The sequence below is a fragment of the Anolis sagrei genome, chromosome 6 (assembly GCF_037176765.1).
Source record: "Anolis sagrei isolate rAnoSag1 chromosome 6, rAnoSag1.mat, whole genome shotgun sequence".
Lineage (NCBI taxonomy): Eukaryota > Metazoa > Chordata > Lepidosauria > Squamata > Dactyloidae > Anolis > Anolis sagrei.
The window spans coordinates 18,460,914-18,481,148 of NC_090026.1; the positions used below are offsets into that span (position 1 = coordinate 18,460,914).

At 43.5% G+C, this 20,235-nt stretch overlaps 1 protein-coding gene across 1 annotated transcript; it reads right to left on the minus strand.

Moving 5' to 3' along the window:
• Positions 1-1,036: 1,036 nt before the first annotated feature.
• RASIP1 (Ras interacting protein 1) lies at positions 1,037-17,249 on the minus strand. Its single transcript, XM_060780372.2, has 12 exons — positions 16,984-17,249; positions 15,119-15,271; positions 13,732-14,309; positions 11,299-11,663; positions 9,714-10,361; positions 7,832-7,869; positions 6,964-7,115; positions 6,246-6,361; positions 5,921-6,161; positions 3,656-3,828; positions 2,222-2,369; positions 1,037-1,636 (listed from the first exon to the last, which is right to left on the minus strand). Exons 2-12 carry the CDS (start codon positions 15,250-15,252, stop codon positions 1,437-1,439), a joined length of 2,793 nt encoding a protein of 930 aa, XP_060636355.2. The 5' UTR covers positions 15,253-15,271; positions 16,984-17,249; the 3' UTR covers positions 1,037-1,436.
• Positions 17,250-20,235: the final 2,986 nt, after the last annotated feature.

Here is a 20,235-nt window from a genome sequence, read left to right on the forward strand (position 1 = left end):
GTATTCAAGACGTAGTCGAATGGGGGTCCTTGATGAAGGCCTTACTGAAATCCAGATATACTACATTCATGGTGTTCCCTGTATCTACCAAGCTTGTAATTCTATTGAAAAGAGAGATCACATCAGTCTGGCATGACTTGTTTTTGATAAATCCATGTTGACTATTATCAATGACAGCATTCCTTTCTAAGTGTTCCTTAATTATCTTTTCCAGAATCTTGTCTGGTATTGACGTGAGGCTGACTGGATGGTAATTGTTTGGGTCATCCTTTTTTCCCTTCTTGAAGACAAGGACCACATTTGCCTTCCTCCAATATGCTGGAACTTGTCCCGTTCTCCAAGAACCCTCAAAGATGATTGCCAGTAGTTCCGAGATGACTTCTACTGGTACATTCAATACTCTTGAATGTAGTTGATCTTGGATGTAGTTGTTACTTCTTATGTGGCATCCACCTATGCGGCCCTTCCTTCTTCCATTCCCATTACTCAGACTGAGATAGTACATGTATTAATAATAAATACCATAACAGGCACACAATTCTTACCCTGTTCTTTTAAAAGTACCAAAAAGTAATTCCATTGTATCTTGTTATTGCAAACTAGAAGCCAAAGCCACTCATTAGAAAACCGTCTTCCACACAGCTATATAACCCAGAATATCAAGGCAGATAATCCACAATATCTGCTTTGAATTGAATTATCTGAGTCCACACTGACTCAGTTCAATGTGGATCCAGTTCAGTGTGATTTGAACTGTGAATCCAGTTCAATGTGGAAGGGTCCAAAGTTATTTCCTAGCTTACTTATGCTGCCTCACTTTTTCACACAGATACAAAGATCAACATAAAATATAAACATGTCCCAGATGTCGTGTAATGGAGACACCCCCAAATCCCAAAACATCCCAGTGATTTAAACACACACACAACAATACTGGCAGTGGTGTAGCCAAAATTTTGTCTCCCATTCAATTTTTTGTAACAATGTGTACTGGGAATGGTCTGTATTCACCAAGAAGTCTCCTTTGACATCAAAATATGTCTGACTTTACTATCATAATTAACTAGCTTTATTGCAGTGAAGAAAGGAATACATAGTTGCTACAAACAACATGATGTGAGGTCAGGAAATGAACATGAACAGTTTGGAAGAGGTTGTAATCTCAAAGGAATTTTGAAGTTGATCTTCAAGATGACCAGAACTTGCCAATAGATAGCAATGAACAGGAAATTATGACAGCAGCAGATGGGCTACTTTTAATGACCTTGGATATACTTAAGGACTTTAATCTTCAGGACAATTCTGCATTTAGACAAATTATCACTGTTTCAGGTGTTTCTGACTCCTCCAAACCCAGCTTCAGGGTCTCCATACATAGTTAGGAATGATCAGGCAAGAATTCCCGGGGACCAAGAACCATTTTAAACACTTGCATGTCACTGACTGGGATCCAGCCCATATGCTGCCCTTTGGTTGGCTGGGAGGGACTCACGCTCCAGCTCCCAGAGAAAGCGGCGCAGGCGAATAAGTTGGCGATGGAGGACGTCATCGGACACAGGCTCCGAAAGACGCAAGCGGAAACCATCACATGGAAGAATCAGTGGTGGATGATCTGTGAAGCTCTCAAATATATCACCTTGGAGAGAACAGACATTTTAGAAAGGAGAAGTGTGGATAGGCAAGCCCACCTAAATGTGCCGCACCCTTCTCACCACTCCTAGCTAGCTGCTCCCTGGCCACCTCCACCAAAACATAGCAAAGTCACCTTTTTGGAAGACAGCTTCCAGGAATCCTCTAACCAGTATGACAGCAGCTATCTTGTTGGGGAGGGGGGGGGGGGGAGGATTCTGGGAGTGTGATCCAAAACAATATCTACATATATTTATAAACTCTGGCTATACCTTTATCTATAGCTTTGGTTAATGCTTTTGGGAGGTGACTGTGGGAGAAGAGAATCTCTTTTAACACTCATCTATATCTGTAGCCCAATATTGGGAGAGGAATTTGGGAAACTAGAGAGTGACTCAGGTTGCAGTAGGAAGGGCGAGTTTCCAAGCATGGATATATGCAGTGGTGCAGAGAAAAGCTTCCCTTTGTACCCACTAAGTGGCTGCTGAAGGCCACAGAAACCCTGGGAGAAGTACGTGTCAAAAGGTGGCAAGTAAGCAGAGGGAGTGGCTGGAGAATCCTGTGTGTTGAGAATAAAATGGCATTTACTTACTGTGTGCAATCTCCTCTCTTTCCTGTTCTGGGGTTTGCCAGGAGTCAGGGGGCACTCGGCCCGGTCCCAGCTGGTAATTCCGAAGCACATGCTGGAGCTGGGCTGGAGTTAGAGCTGGATAATCATCTCTCAGTCGAGACCAGGTTGCCTGTGTATGGGCAGAAGACAGCCAACAAGTCTAATGGTTAGGTTATAGGAGACTCAGTTTCAATTGAGCATTTTAGAAGGAACTTCTTGACAGAGAGTTTCAGCAGTGGAATCAACTATCTAAACAGGAGATGGGCCTTTTGTCTCTGAACATCTTCGAAAAGAGTCTGTACAAGTACTTTCTGGGAATGATTTAACTGGAGATTCTGCACCAAGTACATATTTGGACTCAGTGGCCCATATTTATTATTTACAGTATTTATATACCGCTTTTTTTCACTCCTAGGGTGAGAATTTTTTCATTCTAAGATTCCATGACATTATAAGAAAGGTTTTGCCAAATTCATCACAAAGATGTGCCTTCTTGGCCATTCTGAGGTTTTTATTCAATTAATTTAACCCAGTGGTTCCCAACCTTTTTTTGACCAGGGACCACTTTGACCAGGGACAATTTCCAACATTAGTAAGAAAAGGGTTACAAATCAATTTTTGGTCAACTTTAGATTTGGTTTGGTTATTTGGGGTGCTGATTCAGAAAATTGCATTGGATAGACTACATCAGCTTTAGTTTCTGATATAGAGCATATGCCACCCATTAGTTGCCATCTGCTCACCCACAGAAAACCATATTCAATAAGCTTTGGCACTATAAGAGAGTTTTACGTGACCAGTTGCTCTCATTACAACGGTGTAGTAATGGTGAGGCCACAGACTATATGTTAGTTCTTGCTGACCAGTGGTGGTCCACGGACCACAGGTTAGGAACCACTGATTTAACCACTGAATTGACAGAAGACTTCAGCCTCAGTTACAAGTACAGAGCAGATACCCAATCTGCTGCAAGGCATAACCATTTATCCTATAGGCCTCACTTTCCAGCACCCGCCTAGTCAAACAATAGGCCATAATGTATTCTGAGCATTATGTGTAGAAAGCTGATTGCAGAAGAAATGAATTGATGTGGGTCCTTATAAACCCTATTGTGTACCAGGAAAAAAGGAATTCTGTCATGTCTTTAATTTATGAAAATTTGGATGTTTGAATATTTTTGATTTGCATAACAACATGCTGTGCAAAGAAAGACTCGCACACACTTTGAGAGGAAAGGGAGAGTGGAAAAAACACTTCCCTGCCCTGTCTCTTCAGGCAGCTGTTCACAGATGAAAGGTGACCCTTAGTCTGTGCACGTAAATTTTCCAAGCTTGACTTCAAAGATGGAGGAACTGCTCCTGGTGCCTCAGAGCTGAGGTTCAGTCTCCTCTTTCAAGGCCTGAAGATGGGTTTTACCTGAAGCAAGCCGGTTTTGGGGACACAGAGCAGGTTGGCTGTTGTGCTGAGCTTGCGGAAAAATTCAGCAGCAATGTCCCCAAGGCCCACCCCTTGCAGCCAGTCCAGCACCAGGTCGAGGTTGGTTCGGATCTGCACCGCCTTGGCCCACAGGAACAGGCCCTGAGAACCACCTGGGAAGAGAAAAAGGCGGGTTGAGAACAGCCCAGTGGGGGTACCTCTTAATCCCAACTCTTTGCTCATTCCTGTGGTCCTTCCCCACCCTCACCCACTCTGCAACTGTGGAATGAATGTGGGAGCCGCCCAAGTCAGGCCAGCCTCCTTATTTCCTGTCCTGCTTGGGGGCAGCCCTGAACTCTAGGACAGGCAGGAAACAGCCTGCTTCCCCCAGAGCCTATGGCAGAAAATAGGAGGAAACAGGGGGAGGGGAAGAAGACTGAAGGCAGATTTGTTCTTTTCACTGGTTAGGAGCAAAGAACAGAGCCTGAGTGAGATCTTGTTCTCTTTCAAGTCTCTCTGGGTCTTTTGGTGAGTCAGCTGGGAAGAAGGTCTTGTTCCAGTTTTTAATGAGAACACAATGACTGTATTAGTCTGGAATAGCCAGAGGCTGGAACAGGTATTTTTCTGGACCACAACACTCAGAATCCTCCAGCCAGCACAGCAGGTTTTTATCCCCAGAAGGGTCTTAAAAATGCTTTCTCAGAAGAGTGCCTTTCTCCTGCTTTTCATTTTACATCAGCAACAAAATTAACCTCAAAATAAGATTTTAGTCCCACACGGGTTGGAAATACGGCAATGCTGTTGGAGAGTTGCATTCCAAAAATTAAAATGTCCAGTCTCAGGATAAAAACACTCTCAGTTGTAGTGCATTTATCACAATTCATATAGAGATCTTTGTGCCCTTCCAGACAGGCCCTATATCCCAGGATCTGATCCCAGATTTTCTGTTTATCCCAGATATCTGGTAGTGCAGACTCATATAATCCAGTTTAAAGCAGAAATCCTGGGATATAGAGCCTGTCTGCAAGGGCCCACAGAGACCATGATCCTGGCTCCCTCCTGTTCTCCTCCACAATAATTTGATTCCCCTTTCCACATAAATCCAGAACAAAACTCATTCAAACAGCCTTTTCCTACAGACCCAAATCCCACACCAATCGGTTCTGCTACCTGCAACCCCTTTGCTGCTGCAGTCCTTTCCTTTGTATGACTCCCAGCTGTCCAAAAAGGGTAATCCTTCAAATAACTCTACCATTGCTATCCTGAATGCCTTAAAATGTCTCCCCAAATATCTGGGATGCCACCACTCTGACTTTCAGTCTATTTGTTACTGAGGTTCTGAGTCCAAATCCAGAACTCCTGAGGTCCAAATCCAGCTCCTCGAAGGTTTCATGATGGTTATTCCCATTTACTCATCATAGCATGGCTTTTCAGTTTTTTAGTGTGTTTTCCTCCTATTTTAACAACTTAATGTGCCTCTGACATGGCTTCATAGCTAATAACTGCTTTCTTCTAAATCTAAGTAATGATAAAGGGAAAGGTTTTCCCTGACATTAAGTCCAGTCGTGTCCAACTCTGGGACGGTGGTGCTCATCTCCATTTCTAAGCCAATCAGCCAATGTTGTCTGTAGACACCTCCTAGGATATGGGGCCAGCATGACTGCATAGAGCACCATTACCTATTGATCTACTCACATTTCCATGTTTTCGAACTGCTAGGGCTAACAGCGGGAGCTCATCCTGTCCCTGGATTTGAACCACCAACCTTTTGGTCAGCAAGTTCAGCAGCTCAGTAGTTTAAATCACTGTGCCAGCAGGAGGCCCTTTCTCAATCTAAAGTATACTGGTATTCCCTTGTTCCTTTGAACCCTGTACACCACTAGAAGGCATCTCCAAGACTGAATTTTGATGTTTCATACACATGCTTTTTAAAATGAAGACTTTCATCTCCTCACCCCAGTAAAATGAAGTTGCACATGTAGAAAAAAAATGACTAGATGTTCCCCTTGTTTACTCTTCTCTCTATTCCCTGCCCCTTTCCTTACAGTGTTTCTCCTCTGCAGAATATTGCACTGTAAGCTAATAAGAGAGGGTCTTCTGGACATTGTAAAGCACAATGCAGTAAAATGGCAGTGCACTATGTAAAATAGCAATAGGAATAGGAACACCCTCTTTCCATGATTTTTTAAAATGAAAGAGTATTTTGATCAGTTCTTCCCACTCCTCTATCACCCCAAGATATCTGGTGATTATTGTAAATCCCACCTCTCTCCATGAGGGTGTTAAAGAGCGAGGCATTGGAGAAGAAGAAAAGGTATCCAAAGGTCTGCGAGACGAGGTCTGGGTGCAGGTCACAGTCCCGGGTCAACTCAAGGGTGGCCTGGTATATGGCAAGAGTCCCACGGATCCCCTCAGGCATGCTGCTGATCTCAGGCACATGGGACAGGTCAGCCGTAGCTGTGAAGGGGTTGCTGTCTATCAAGGCAGGAAGGGCTGAGTAGAGAGTCTGTCAAGGGAAGAATGGTTTAGAAACACAGGCCAGTGCGGGCAGAGTAGAAGTCTAAGTTTGTCTTGGGATATGCTCACTCACCTTAGTGAGGTAGTATACAGACTGCTGGAATGTGGACATGATGACTTCATCCAAGACTGCCATTGCCTCATCACAGGTCTCCAAGTCACTGGAGAGCAATGCACTGTGGGAAACTCCTACAGGGATGAAAGAGTCTGAGGACATCAATATACTAGAAGTAGGCAAGTTGGTATCACAGGGCCCTGGAATATATGGCAGTCTGGACTCAGATAATCCACTTCAAAGCAGATATTGTGGGATTTTCTGCCTTGATATTCTGGGATTTATGGCTGTGTGGAAGGGCCCACACTTTCCTGGAAACTCCTGTTGTTAGACTGCAGTTGTTAACATCTCATCCTCACTATTGGCAATATCTGCTAGGAACTGCAGAACCTGGAGGACTATACTTTGCTCTTCCACAATTTAATTGATGCCTCTTCTGGGTGGTGGAATCTCATTCTCTGAAGGTTTTAAAGCAGTTAGACGGCCATCTCTCAGGGGTGCTTTGATTGTGTTTTCCTGCATGGCAGGGGATTGGGCAGGATGGTCCTTGTGGTCTCTTACAACCCTATGATTCCATTATTTTTCCTTACTCAGGAATCTGATACCTCCATTTTCTGCCCTTGCAATCCTCAGGAACCTTCATTGACTATTATTATTGCTCTGTTGGGATACTGCCCCTGCTCTTCTTCTGCACTCCACTCTGTCCCTAGCCTAGTGAACAGGACCCATGGCTTACCCTCCAAGTCCAGATCTTTCTCGATGTCCAGGACTCTCTTTTGCACTAAATTGAGCAATTCCATTGAGTTGGCCATCCATAGCATAAGAGGGCGCAAGTCAGCAGCCACCTCCTCGACACTGAGATTCCTCGACTCTCCTTTGTCCTGCTGGCTGCAAGGATGATCAGACAGAGAGCAAGGGAGATTAGCTGAGTGACAGGGGCTGCTCTCACCTGCCACCAAGAGACAGCTGGCTCTCAGTCAAACAACAACTGGGCAGCATATTTCAAATTCAAACCATTCCACAAATTTTCAGAGTTCACACCAAGTTCAGAGTTTCTCTGCATTTGTGAACTTTGTTTCCAAAGGGCAAAAACACATGGCTTCCCACTTTTGTCACTTGTGTGTCTGCAGCTGGCCTTCCCCATCAGCAGTGATGCTACTGAGAGAACATCACAGTTAGGCCTTGGACATTTTTACAGGCCTTTCAGGACTGTTTCAAGGTAAGATTGTTACCCTTTTCTGTAACTAGTTCAATTGCTAGTTTCAATAAGAACAAACATTCAATCACTTGCCGAGTGGTAAGTCAACACTTACATAAATTCAATACCTTCCTACATTACACAGATGGAAATAGTCTACATATGGCCAAGCAATATCAGACTGTGGTTCTGATGGCAAATGTTATCATTGAGCGAGAACACAAAAACTAAGAGGAGCTGCAACATATTGCTTTTGCCTGAGTATACTGGGAAGAGCAAGAACCCCCCTTTCCTCTCCCTTCTCCTGAGAGAACTGATTGTAAATTGCTTCTCCATATTATTATTTTTTTACCACACCAAAAAAAGCCATTCTTCTATCATTCCTAGTATATTAGGCCTTACGTACGTTTCCGATTGTCGATCTCCAATCTCTTTGATCTTCTCCTGGAAAGAAGAATATGAAAAAATAAAATGTAAATAATTATATTGAACCGGAAAGTAACACACTGTAGCTTCAGGTCTCTTCCATACCTGAAAACCATGGAAAGAAAAATCTAGTATTCCAGAGTTTTGGCCAGACTACGGAATCTGAGATTTGTAGTTCCAAAAAACAAACTTTTGAATAGCCTTTATCTTCTAAAAAATTTAGATCCTGACATCATACTCTTGGGTTTATGGTACACACAGTCTCAAAGAGAGAGTGTCTAATTCTGCTTTGTTGTAGAGGTAGAAATGTCAGAAATATTAAAAATTAACCAGGTATTTTTAATTACAAAAATGTGAGTCGAGCACTAAAAGGGTTAAACGGATACAATGACTCAGAGAAAGCTGCAGGTCGATATAAGCAGGTGTACTTGTAGCTTAAAAGCCCTCTGACTGTGAGAGGCTTCTGTGGAAGAAGGGCTTCAGTGTGTTAGTAGGCCTCAGTATGAGTAGGCTTTAATCTTAGTTCAACTCTCAGTCTGAGAGAGCCCTCAGTGTGAGAAGGCCTCTGTGGGAGAAAGGCCTCAGTGTGAGGTAGGCTTCAGTGTTAGTAGGCCTCAGTATGAGTAGGACTGGTGTGAGACACTTTGGTGAGAGAAGCCCCAACTTGAAGGCCATCGTGTGTGAAGGCTGCTGTGTGTAAAGGTACTGTATGAAGCTCCTGTGTAAGTTTGGTGTGAGAAGAGACTGCGAGAACAAAGTTATTTATCTGCATGAAACAGAAGCCCAGAGTGGAAGCACAGAAGAAGAATAAGGAACTTTGTTCATGTTATGAAAACCTTGTTCTTGTAAATAGTACAACCATATTATTTTGCTATAAAGAAAAGCCTCCAATGAAGAGATAACATTGGTCTGTGTGTTTTTGTTCTTTTGATCACTTTGGGCTGCTGGTGCTGGTCCACACTGCTGTTGATAAGTTACTCTGTTACACATTTATGGGGGGGGGGGGCTTTTGTTAATAAGCCCACTCGCCCAACATGAACTGCTTCTGTTATCTTCAAGCAGTTCACAAAGACTAGAAATCTGGTTCTTTTAAATTATATATACACACACAAACACACACACACTTTGATTAACCATAATCAGTAAAGTTATAGTACATTTTATAAAGGAAATGAAATATTAATTCCACCCACAATTCTATATCACATAAGACCCGTCGCAAACTAGGTTCCTGCGGGAGAAAACCTTGCTAGCACGTCCCTGACGTCACGAGACTCCACCTCTCGCCCCGTCCCTTTCTCCGCCCCTTTCTCCGTGCGAGAGTGGTTTTTCCTTTGCTAGGGCAGCATTGCCAGTGTACTCTCTCAGTTGGCAGAATTCAACTGAGAGAAAATGCGGGCAATGCTGCCCTAGCAAAGGAAAAACCACGCTGGCAAAGAGAAAGGGGCGGAGAAAGGGGTGGGGAGAGAGGTGCAGGCTCATGATGTCAGGGACGTGCTAGCAAGGTTTTCTCCCGCAGGAACCTAGTTTGTGGCGGCTCTAAGCCTACATTGTTCAATCAGAAGATTAGACATATCTTCTTTCGTTTGTATTCTTCTGTTCTGATATATTTTTTAAAGACATAACTGAAAGCATGAGGGGAGGAACAAGAGCACTGTTTTGCCCACAACCATAAAGTTTAGTGTCTTGTATTTATTTTTTAAAAAGACAGCACAAATGTCATTGTCAAATATCAAATTTATATCATGGACATGCATGCAGACTTTAATAGAGTGCATCGTAAGGGAATGTGGAGAGTAAGAGTTGTCCTAAAAGAAGGGAATGGTTCTGAATTGTTCTGAATCGGTATAAACATTATTTACCCAAACAGCCTCTTTGACCAGCTGAGCAATCCTGGCTATCAATCTGGGGAGATGTCCTGGTTCTAGTTCCCTGGCAGCATGCTCCAGACACAGCCCAAAGAGAAAAGCAGGGCCCAGCTTGCATCCAGGAGTCTCCTGAAGCCTCACAATTTCAGCCAAGAGAGCCTCCTGCTCTTGGGGCCGATAGCGCAGTTGAGGTTCTCGGCTCTTCAGATAGGCCCGAAACGCCTCTTGCCGTTCCTGCAGGGAACGGCCACAAGCCTGGCATGCCAAGGCCCCTACCAACCCTGGGGACACCCACGCTTTGGGCAACCAGGCAGGTGGCACGGCTGCAGCCCGTGGGTCCTTATACATGAAGAGGAAGTGCTGCCCCATCCCTAGCAAGTCTCCAGGGGCCAGCTCCACCTGGCGATGGAGTGGGGCACCATTGTGTGTGATGGATGCTCCACGGAAAGGCCGCACCATGGCAGAACCCCGGGGCTGGCTGGGATCTGCGGGGGGCACCGAAGACACCACGCAGCAATGGCGTGGCAGAATGTCTGGGGCACTCAGGAATGTGTCCACATAGTTGGATTGGTCTGAGGCCTGGCGGCGTTCAGGACGTCCAAATATGTGTCGCCGACGTGTCATCACATGGATCACAAACTCCTGTGAAGAGAGGAAGGAGAGATTTGAAGGAGGCAGAGAAGAAATGGTAAGCAATTGTGACAAGAAGTGTAAATATTAAATAATCTCTTCAGTGCATATGAGGACAAATAATATGTAGTTTTCTCCCCATTTTGTGTGTGTGTTTGTGATGGGAATACAGTATTTCTTTATAGCTCTCAGTCAGTATTTGCATGTCTTGAACTGTTTGTCAAGACCAGGTTTTTCTGTGTGTATGGAAAATGTTTGGGTATTTCACAAATAATAATACTATTGCACGCATAGAAAAATGTGGGCTTCTGGAAAGTGGTTTTCACATTAAAATGACCTTCCAATGTACATTTTTACACAGATTTACTTGTCTAAACACAGCATGGTAAGGAAGAAATAAGATATTCTGTGGTGTGGACCCTCTTTGAGGAGGCTCAGATTGAAAGCCATAAACAGTTTGGGACGTTGATACTTGAAGGACTGCTTCTCTCTATATAAGACTGAGATCAATTGGAGATCTGTGTCCCACTAGTGACAATACACTATATGGTGATGTGAGTGTGGACTTTTTCTGCTATGGCCCCCAATTTATGGAGTTCCCTTCCCTTGGAGGTCCACTTGGTGCAAACTGTCTTCTTTTAGGGACCAAGTTAAAATACAGCTTTTTGCTAACACCTGTGTAGTCTAATTTCTTTCCATTTTGATGTACATGTATATGATTTTGTTTTATTTTATTATACTTTTGCTTTTAAAAACTGTTTTGACTCATCTATATGATGTACCTTTGTCCTATTTATTTTATGTTTTTATTTTGATTGCTTTTTTGCATTGCCTCAGTTGAATGCTATTTTGAGATCTCACAGCAAAGGGAAGTACATAAATATTTCAAATTAAAATATAAATATTGTCACAGTGAACTGGCACAAGACTGAAACAGGAAAAAACTTGCCTGCTTTTCATTGTAGCCCAACAACTGTAAAAAATAAGGGTGTTCTGTTGGTGGCTGAATGAGGCACTGGGTGAGCTGCTCTAAACTGGCCACATCCACGGCCTCTTCTTCGGAGGCTGGAGGAGCTGATGTGCCATCCGCGGCTACTTTGAGCCGTGACTCCTCAGAGGGACTCCCTTCTGCGGGTTCTCCTACGGCCATGCTGAGCACACCTTTGCGGTCCTTGCGGCGTTTTATGCTGAGGTTCATCTCACTGATGCTGCGACGGAGGGAGAGGTTGTCTGCCCTCTCTTTGGGGGCTGCATGGCCTCCTGAAGCTGCCCGAGAGCGGCGGGATTGTTGCCGACGATTCTGGGAATTGCCACCTTTGGGAGATGGAGAGGAATAGAGAAGGAAAGTATTTAAATATAAGGTGAACTAGAGAAGAAACAGAAATTTTCATGTTAAAAAGTTATCTCAACCCTCTGTGATCATCAAATTCAGGTCATGGGAAAGGTTATACAATATTACGTAACGGCCACGGAAAGGCAGAGATGAAGGGACATATAGTGTTTGTACAAATGGAGGTCAGCTGTGACCAGCAGAGCTGTAGAATTTGAAGAGGCATGAATGGAGGGCGAAAGAGAGAAACATGCCAAGAGGAAAGTGTGTCAAGCCAACCCCAACCGGGACCGCCTTCCATCTGGAAACCAATGCCCTCACTGTGGGAGATGATGCAGATCAAGAATAGGGCTCTACAGTCACCTACGGACCCACTGCCAGGACACTACACTTGGAGGACCATCATCCTCGGACTACGAAGGATCGCCTAAGAAGATGAAGGTACAAGTGGATGGCTCCCAGAACTTACATAGGGAAAACTGCAATCCAAAACAACTTTCACCAGCTCTGTACTATAGAACAGTCACAGGATACTTTTGTGTTTGCATTTCTCAACCTTTGGGTCCCCGGGTGTTTTGGCCTACTACTCCCAGAAATCATAACCAGTTTATCAGCTATTCTGGGAATTGAAGGCCAAAACATCTGGGGACCCACAGGTTGAGAATCACTGCATTAGATCAAGGTAAGAATAATTCAGTTGCATTGTGCAAAAGATCATAGGCAAAAGATCATCATTCTCTCTCCATCCATGATCTTCTGAGACACCACATGGAAGTGATTAGTGTTCCCTAGTCTAGGGTAAGGAGAATAACAAGACTAATGTTTTTGTCCTTGGAGTACACCCCCCTTGTTCAAAGGTCGGTCTATCACCCCATCTCTCTATGAGTTCTTACAAATAATTCTGCTCCTTTATCTCACCCTGAGTTTTTAAATCATTTTATGTACAGGCGGCCCGCTCACTGTCATTATGTTTGGTTTACTGCTCTTTTTTGTATTTTGTTTATTTTAGTCATATGTTATGTATTTTACTGTGATGTTGTTTATTTTATTGTCACTTGTATCTTATTTTATTGTAATTTGTTGTTTGGGCTTGGCCTCATGTAAGCCGCCCCAAGTCCCCGTTGGGGAGATGGTGGCGGGGTATAAATAAAGATTATTATTATTATTATTATTATTATTATTATTATTATTCTAACAGATGCCCTCCATCCCCTCCTAAAAGTCCTTGAGACTATTCTGCAAGAAATTCTCATAGTCTCCAATTAATGGAGCTTCCTTTTCTCGCTTCACATACTCCTCCCTTTTCCAGGTCCTTGGCTGAAATGCCCAGTGGGAAAACTTCAACTGGAGCTTCAGCTTTGTGCATTATATCAGTAGGTGAGGGCATGGCTCAATGTTGGGATGTAATCGTGCTGGCATCCTGACATCATTGAATTGCCCAGAGCTAGGGCTTGGGGAAGTCTATCCACCTGTTGGCTAGATATCCACACACCTGCCCTATTGCTTGTCTGCAGCTTTTGGTATATCACCATATGCACCTCTGACTATAGATATTCAATTTCATAGCTTTCATGTGGAATTGCCACTGAAAGACCCATTTATTTATTTATTTACTGTATTTATACCCTGCCCTTCTCAACCCCGTAAGGGACTCAAGGCGGCTTATATATTACCTATATAACAATTAGATGCCAAAAAACAACCATAATAAAAGCATATGCATTAAATAATTTCTCCAAGTTCGTTATGCATTGGGCATGGAAAGACTTCAATTCTTGGTAACTCTTCCTCACTACCATAAAGACAAGAAGACTATCCTTCATTTTCTTCCCACTGCCCATGGAAGCAAAGCACCGGAAGATTTTTGGTATCTTTACAGTGGAACACCAGAACAGAATTTGGAAATTTCATTTTGAGACTATAGCTCCTAGCCATGCTGTCTTGGGGATTCTAGGAGTTGTGGTTGTAAAAAGTAACCTTTCTAAGTTCTGGACAAGATCTATCACGGGGTGGGGGGAAAGTCCCATTTGGGATATCTCAAGCACAACATACCTGCATCGTCATCCTCGCCTTCTATCATTCTCTCCACATCACATCGCCGCCGGATTTCAAAACGACGGGTGCAACCAGTCTTGGGTTTCCACACATCCTGCAGTACGAGGGGCCGTTCGGAGTCACCCACTGCTCGGAGGTGCTGGGCCTGCCAGGTGCCATCTGTGCTATGAACACTGCCGACAACATCACACAACACGTAGGCATCTTCAGCATTGGCCTGTGCCACACCATAGCGCTCCAGTGCCTCTCTCACCAGCTGGCGAGCGGTGGAGCGCACAGTGGCCAAGACACTCTTGTAATTGGCACCTGAGGAGATGTCTCCACCATAGATCTTCAGGATTCCTGGCACTTCTCCTTGGGATGGGGGCTCGACTCGGTCTTCAGGCAAAGGATCAATGAGGTCAGCCAGTTTCTTCTCACTGGCCCAGCGGCCTGCAGTTCCACTGGTTGGGCCTCCTGTTCCTCCTCTCTGGAAGAGTGTTGACAGCCTCTTATGTCGACTGGCCTTATTCTTGGTGGCTGGCCGCATCTCCACGGATTCACTGCCACGGCTGGCTGTATCTGAGGATGTTGACCTGTGAAGAAGACAGAAATGCTAGAAGAAGTAGGCTTGGTTGTTGTGAGTTTTCCAGCTGTGTGGCCATGTTCCAGAAGTATTCTCTCCTGACGTTTCACCCACATCTATGATAAGCATCTTCAGAGGTTGTGAGACTTCACAACCAGGCCATTAAAGCCTTTGACAGCACAGAAGTAGGCTTGATTTCAAACCAAAACTACAGTGCACCAATCAGAGTTCTATAAATGTGAAATTAACCATTCTCTGAAATATGTAAATAAGTTTAGAGAAATAAATCATAAATCTGTACAAAAAGGTCCCAATTTGACAAGAAAAGCTCCAATTTATTATGCTTGTCTTTTTTCTCACCCCCTTTTAAAAATGTCCTAGCTTTTCTCTGTCCCTTCAACTTTTCATCTTTGTTGCAAACTTACTTTAACTGAGTTCAAAGTGTAAAAATAGTTTGCATGCAGGAGCAGAGGAAAGGGTGAAATCATGGCCTTCCCAATAGACTCGGTCAACAGCAAATGGCTGGAGCTTCTCTTTGCTTGTGTGTTTCCTTATTAATAACTTTGGCTATCTTGACTACACTCTGATATTGCTTGGCCACATTATGTCCTGGTTGCCATCTGTGAAATGTTAAAAGCTTCAGCAATGAAGAAATAACTGAAATTCCCATCAAAGAGAAGAGAACCCTGGACGTATGTATTAAGGATGATAAAAATTAACAAGGACATTTAGTTCAAAAATATAAGTTTATCAAAAACTGAAAACAAGGCTTGACATGAAGCTAGTTGCTTGGGCTTCCAGGCGAAGAGAAGCACTTACTTGACCGACCCCACGCTTGGCCACCTGCGTCCCAGCTTGGCAAAATGTTTCTTTGGGGAGTTGATCCAAAGGCCAACAGGAAAGTGAAGCTTCCCAAAGCGGGGGCTCCCGTCCTTCCGCTCATCTGAAAACATGGCCACAGGGACCAAGAACCTTTGAGAGGAAAAGTGAAAGAGAGAACACAAAAGGTCAATTCTTAATAGATACTGATTCCAGGAATATCTGGGCTTCCATCTTCCATTCCATATACAGAAACTGTCAATGGAATGGAGGGGTGCCATCTTGGGTAGCAAAGGAAAGAGTCTCAACTGCTTAAGGCCCATGTTAATATATCCTTCACACTCTTATTTTGCTCAAGGTCCTTTCAAAATGTAGTTTATTACCTATAAAGCTCTATAGCTTCGCGTTCAACCTATCTTTGAGACTGCATCTCTTTCTATGAGCCAGCACGGGCACTAAGTTTTATCAGGGAGGCCCTACTCTTGGTCCCACCCCCATCTCAAGTACAGTTGGTGGAGACGAGAGAGAGGGTCTTCTTGGTGGTGGCCCCCCGGCTTTGGAATGCCCTCTCAAGGGAGATCAGACTAGCCCCCACTCTCCAAGCCTTCTGTACACAATTGAAGATATAGTTTTCAACAAGCCTTTGACCAAATGAATATATGCACTTTACAAGACTGATCACAGATTATTATTATTATTATTATTATTATTATTATTATTATTATTATTATTCCTTGTATTAAAATCCAAATCCCACCAATTTCCAAGGGAACCCTTGGAACTATCCCTTGCCCATTGTTCTTTATGTATTCTGTACAAAAGTACAGCATTCCTGCATTATAGACTTAAAAGTGAGATCAAAGCTAAATGTCTGCTCTGGCCACGAGGGGGTGAGTCAGAATCTCTGAGTCAAACCATGACGTCAACAGGAAAAAGATGAGATAAGAGTCAGGATAGCTGGAGCCTCACCTCAGAGAGGCACCCCTTCAATTCCTTGGTTCTTAAAGATGGAACATGATCAACAGGGTTGGATCTTTGTGTTCTTACTGATTAACGTACTCATGATCCAAAATTGGGAAGTCAAATATTCACTCCCATCACTGTCTATGAGAAGAAGAACCTAGTGGTTTAGCCATTCATGACACTTATTGTATGAGTGTCAACTCCAGGTCAATGTATTTTTGCCCACATGGTTAATTCATATTAACATACTAGGCCTAGTCAACATTCATATTCTATGCGTTTATAGCCCCACCCTCTTCTCTTCCTGCTCCCCCCCCCATCCCCTTGTTTTGCATTTAGATTTTAAAATTAATATTAATAATGCAATACAACGTTATCCTACACAGGTGGTAAACCAACTATCTTCAATATACTGTTTTGTAATGGTATGACCCCAAGCTACCCATTGAAGCAGAAATTCTTGCTTTGCCTTACATTGAGCTCAGAGCCAATTAGAAATTTATGTTTCCCTCCAAAAGGGTTTTGGTGTCTGTTCCTCCCATTCTACCAGCTTTCTGGTCCTTCTAGAATAGTTCTTTGAGGTGGTAGCACAGAATAGGAAGAGAAGGCAGGAAGGAATAAGCTTTCGATTCTGTGGAATGGGATCTAATGAATCTGCACACAGACAAGCAAAGAGCTAGGATTGCTGGGTTTATAAGAGGAAGCAAAAGACAAGATGAGAAGGATGGCTTAGACCAGATCTCCTTGAGTTGCCTTTGAGATGTGGGGAAGAGGGGTGAAAATACACACATATCCATGCCCATTTTACCACCTGTTTGATGTCCATTCCCAGTTTTGAATTCTGCGTATCAATCTACAGGATTATTGGTACATGCATACAGCTATAGGTTTAGCATTGTTACCTGCTCCAAAGGGAGTCCTAGCTGGTGCAGTCTCCAGATGTTACTCTCTCTCATGCATCCTACAGCCAGCCAGGCTCCATCTTCTTCTTCTCTAGGATACGGTGGCCAGTCTCTGCTAGGGCGTTCTTGTGTGCGCTGTGTGACTTAAGTCCGGCGATGACTGCGCACGGATTTCCTCTGGTCATTCACACACAGGAGGTGGGGCAGGAAAAGGAGATGGGGGGAGCAGGAAACTGGCTGGGAAGCAGGGCCTCTCCCAAGAACTGGGGGGGGGGGAATGGGACAGAAAGGCGAAGACATCTGAACTAATAGATGCAGGGCCAGGAAATCCCTGGCAGTAAAACTGAGATGGGGAAGGGGTGGATTTAAACAATTAGAAGTTGGTTCCTTGACACTTCATACTACAGTTGCCAAATACTTAGGCGTACAGACACAATAATTTGGCTGGCCTTGGAGGAACCATGGGAAAGACCTGCCTGGACTGACTCATCTTTCTGCTGTTGCCAACATTTGCCCTCAAAAAAACTTGCCAACATTCTTACTACTCTAGCAGAAGCTAGGTAATGGTGTTAACAAGCAGGTTCAGCATTCTTAACTTCTTATGCTAAAAACATTTATTTACTTATTTATTTAAAGCATTTATATTCTGCCCTTCTCACCCCAAAGGGGACTCAGGCCAGAGCACAACATATATACGGCAAACATTCAATGCCGGAACATAAAATAAACTATAAATATACATAAACACTAAAATCAGTTATCTCCACTTTAAAATCAATTGTTTAAAACCATCTCAGATCTTCCATACTGAATCTGATCAGAAGGGTAAAATTTGCTATCGTTGCCTTATTGCACTGTCCCAAAGGTTTGGTCCCATAGCCAAGTTTTTACCATCTTTCTGAAGGACAGGAGGTTGGGGGGGGGGGGGGGCTGATCTAATCTCACCAGGGAGGGAGTTCCATAGCTGTAGGGTGATCATTGAGAAGACCTTCTCCATCATCCCTGTCAATTATGCCTGTGATGGTGGCAGGACCGAGAGTGGGGCCTCCCTGGAAGATCTTAATCTCTGCGATGGTTCATAGAGGGAGATGCATTCAGATGGGTAGATTGCGCCGGGGCCATTTAGGGCTTCATAGGCCACAGCCAGGACTTTGAATTGGGCTTGGTAGCAAACCAGTGGACCTGACACAACATGGGAGTTGTGTGCTCCCTGTATGCCAACCCAGTTATTAACCTGGCTGCCTCTCGTTGGACTGTTTGAAGCTTCTGAACAGTCTTCAAAGGCAACCCCACATAGAACTCGTTGCAGTAGTATATCCTAGAGGTAACAAGAGCGTGGACTACCATGGCCGTCTGACTTTCCAAGGTACAGGTGCAACTGGCATACAAGTTTTAATAAAGCCCCCCTAGCCACCACCGCAACCTGAGGTTCCAGGCTCAGCAATGAGTCCAGGAGAACTTATGCTAAAAACATCAATTATTTTCAATCAGCTGGCAAGACTCTGTTCCAAAAAGCAGTACTTGAGGTGGCATACCTATGGCTGAATCCTATTCTTGTTAGTATCCGGTTCCTATTACTGGCTGAAAAGAGGCTATGCAGTAAAATGTGCCTATCTCGTGCCCATATTAGCTGGTGATACTGATATGATGAAAGAAATAGTTACAGCGTTGATCCTAGTGTGGACAATGATAGTGGATCTCTGTGGCAGGTTTGTAAAATTGTTAGGCATTCTAATAAACACAATTTATAGCATATTGATATCATTTCTACTATCATAGACAAATTAGTATTATTTGTAGTTTGAAAGAATTTAGATTCTCTGCACTGGAGCTTTCTAGCAGATAATTCTCACCAAATTATATGTGCCAAGATTTTGTCTGATAGAGGTGTGTCCATGGGCATAAAACTGCTATAAATGGATAATGTGTATACACCATAGAACAGGCATCTTTAAGCTGAGGCCCTCCAGCTGTTTGGACCTCCAACTCCAAGAATTCCTGGCCATTAAACAAGCTGGCTAGGTCTTCTGGGAGTTGGAGGGCCAAACAACTGCAGGGCAAAAGTTTGTGGATGCCTGCTCTAAAATGTTGTCCATCAGAGAGTTGTTTCACACTAGTCCCATTAGTGAGAATAAGGCTTGTTTTTCAATTGATTTTCGTCTATTGAATTGTACACTCAATGGAATCACAGCTGGCAGGCATAATGTACGGCCAACCAAACGGTCAGTTTCAGAATCCCCACATCAACTCCACATTTCCTAAACATCAACTCCAGATATCCCAAGTCAACCAGTTAATCAATTCCTTGGATGAACAGCTCAAAACCTTAGTTTAACATATACTGCATGTTGGTGATTCTATTCTAGGGTTTTCTTGGCAAGCAAGATGTATATTGGAGGCTGGCTATTGCCTGCCATGAAGTGAGAGAAAATAACTTGCTGAAAAGTCCCCCAGTGGGTTTCCATGACGGATTGTGGGTTTGAACCCTGCTTTCTTGGAGTCATAATCCAATATTCAAATCACTACAACATGCTGCCCCTTAAGATAATTATTATTTATCTTTAAACTAAACTCAGACTGGCTAGCCCTCAAACAGAAGAAAATCCTCGGTAAAGCCGTAGTGGGACACTCAGCAGCACTCGAGGTGGCAGTATGCACAGTAGTGTACTGCGGAGGTCAGGGAGTAGTAACCTTGTGCTTGCTGCCAGGCCTCTGAATACTACATGTGCATAACTGTATTTCCTACACCTGTTTCCTCAATCATTATTCTAGGAAGAGACTTGTTTTCCCTTTGCCACACTCTTCTTTATAGGCACACTTGCTCTTTTTCAGTTGTCCTTGCAGGGTGTGTTCAGTCACTTTCCCCGACCCCAGCCAGGATTTTAGGTGTGTACCTGCTCAGTACGTGAGCATTCATTTCCCTCACACCCTTGTGTTCTGTGCCAGCATCTTTGGGCGTGGGCAGGGGAGTTGTGTTTATGCCTTGACTTCACACCTTTTGTATTCATTACTTCGGGTGTCTACTGGGCGTGCATTTGCTACATCCATTTTTTTAAAAAAAAAAATCCAATAAACCCTTAGAGTTAAGGGAGCTTCACTGTTTTTATTGAATTGTTTCTTAACTGTGTTTAAATCCCTTATTTTTAATTTTTGAAATATATTATGAGTAGCTTATTTCAATTTTAATATTAACCTTTGTATGGTTTAGTTATATTACTTGTTTCTTTTATAATTCATTTTTATTTGAATGAC

Bases quoted from the DNA above. Each gene is read 5' to 3' on its own strand.
- RASIP1 (XM_060780372.2), bottom strand. From the start codon at position 15,252: ATGTTTTCAGATGAGCGGAAGGACGGGAGCCCCCGCTTTGGGAAGCTT. The intron at 14,310-15,118 runs GTAAGTGCTTCT...TCTTCTTCACAG, and splicing joins CCAAGCGTGGGGTCGGTCAA to GTCAACATCCTCAGATACAG. The intron at 2,370-3,655 runs GTAAAACCCATC...GCCCATACACAG, and splicing joins CCAAAACCGGCTTGCTTCAG to GCAACCTGGTCTCGACTGAG.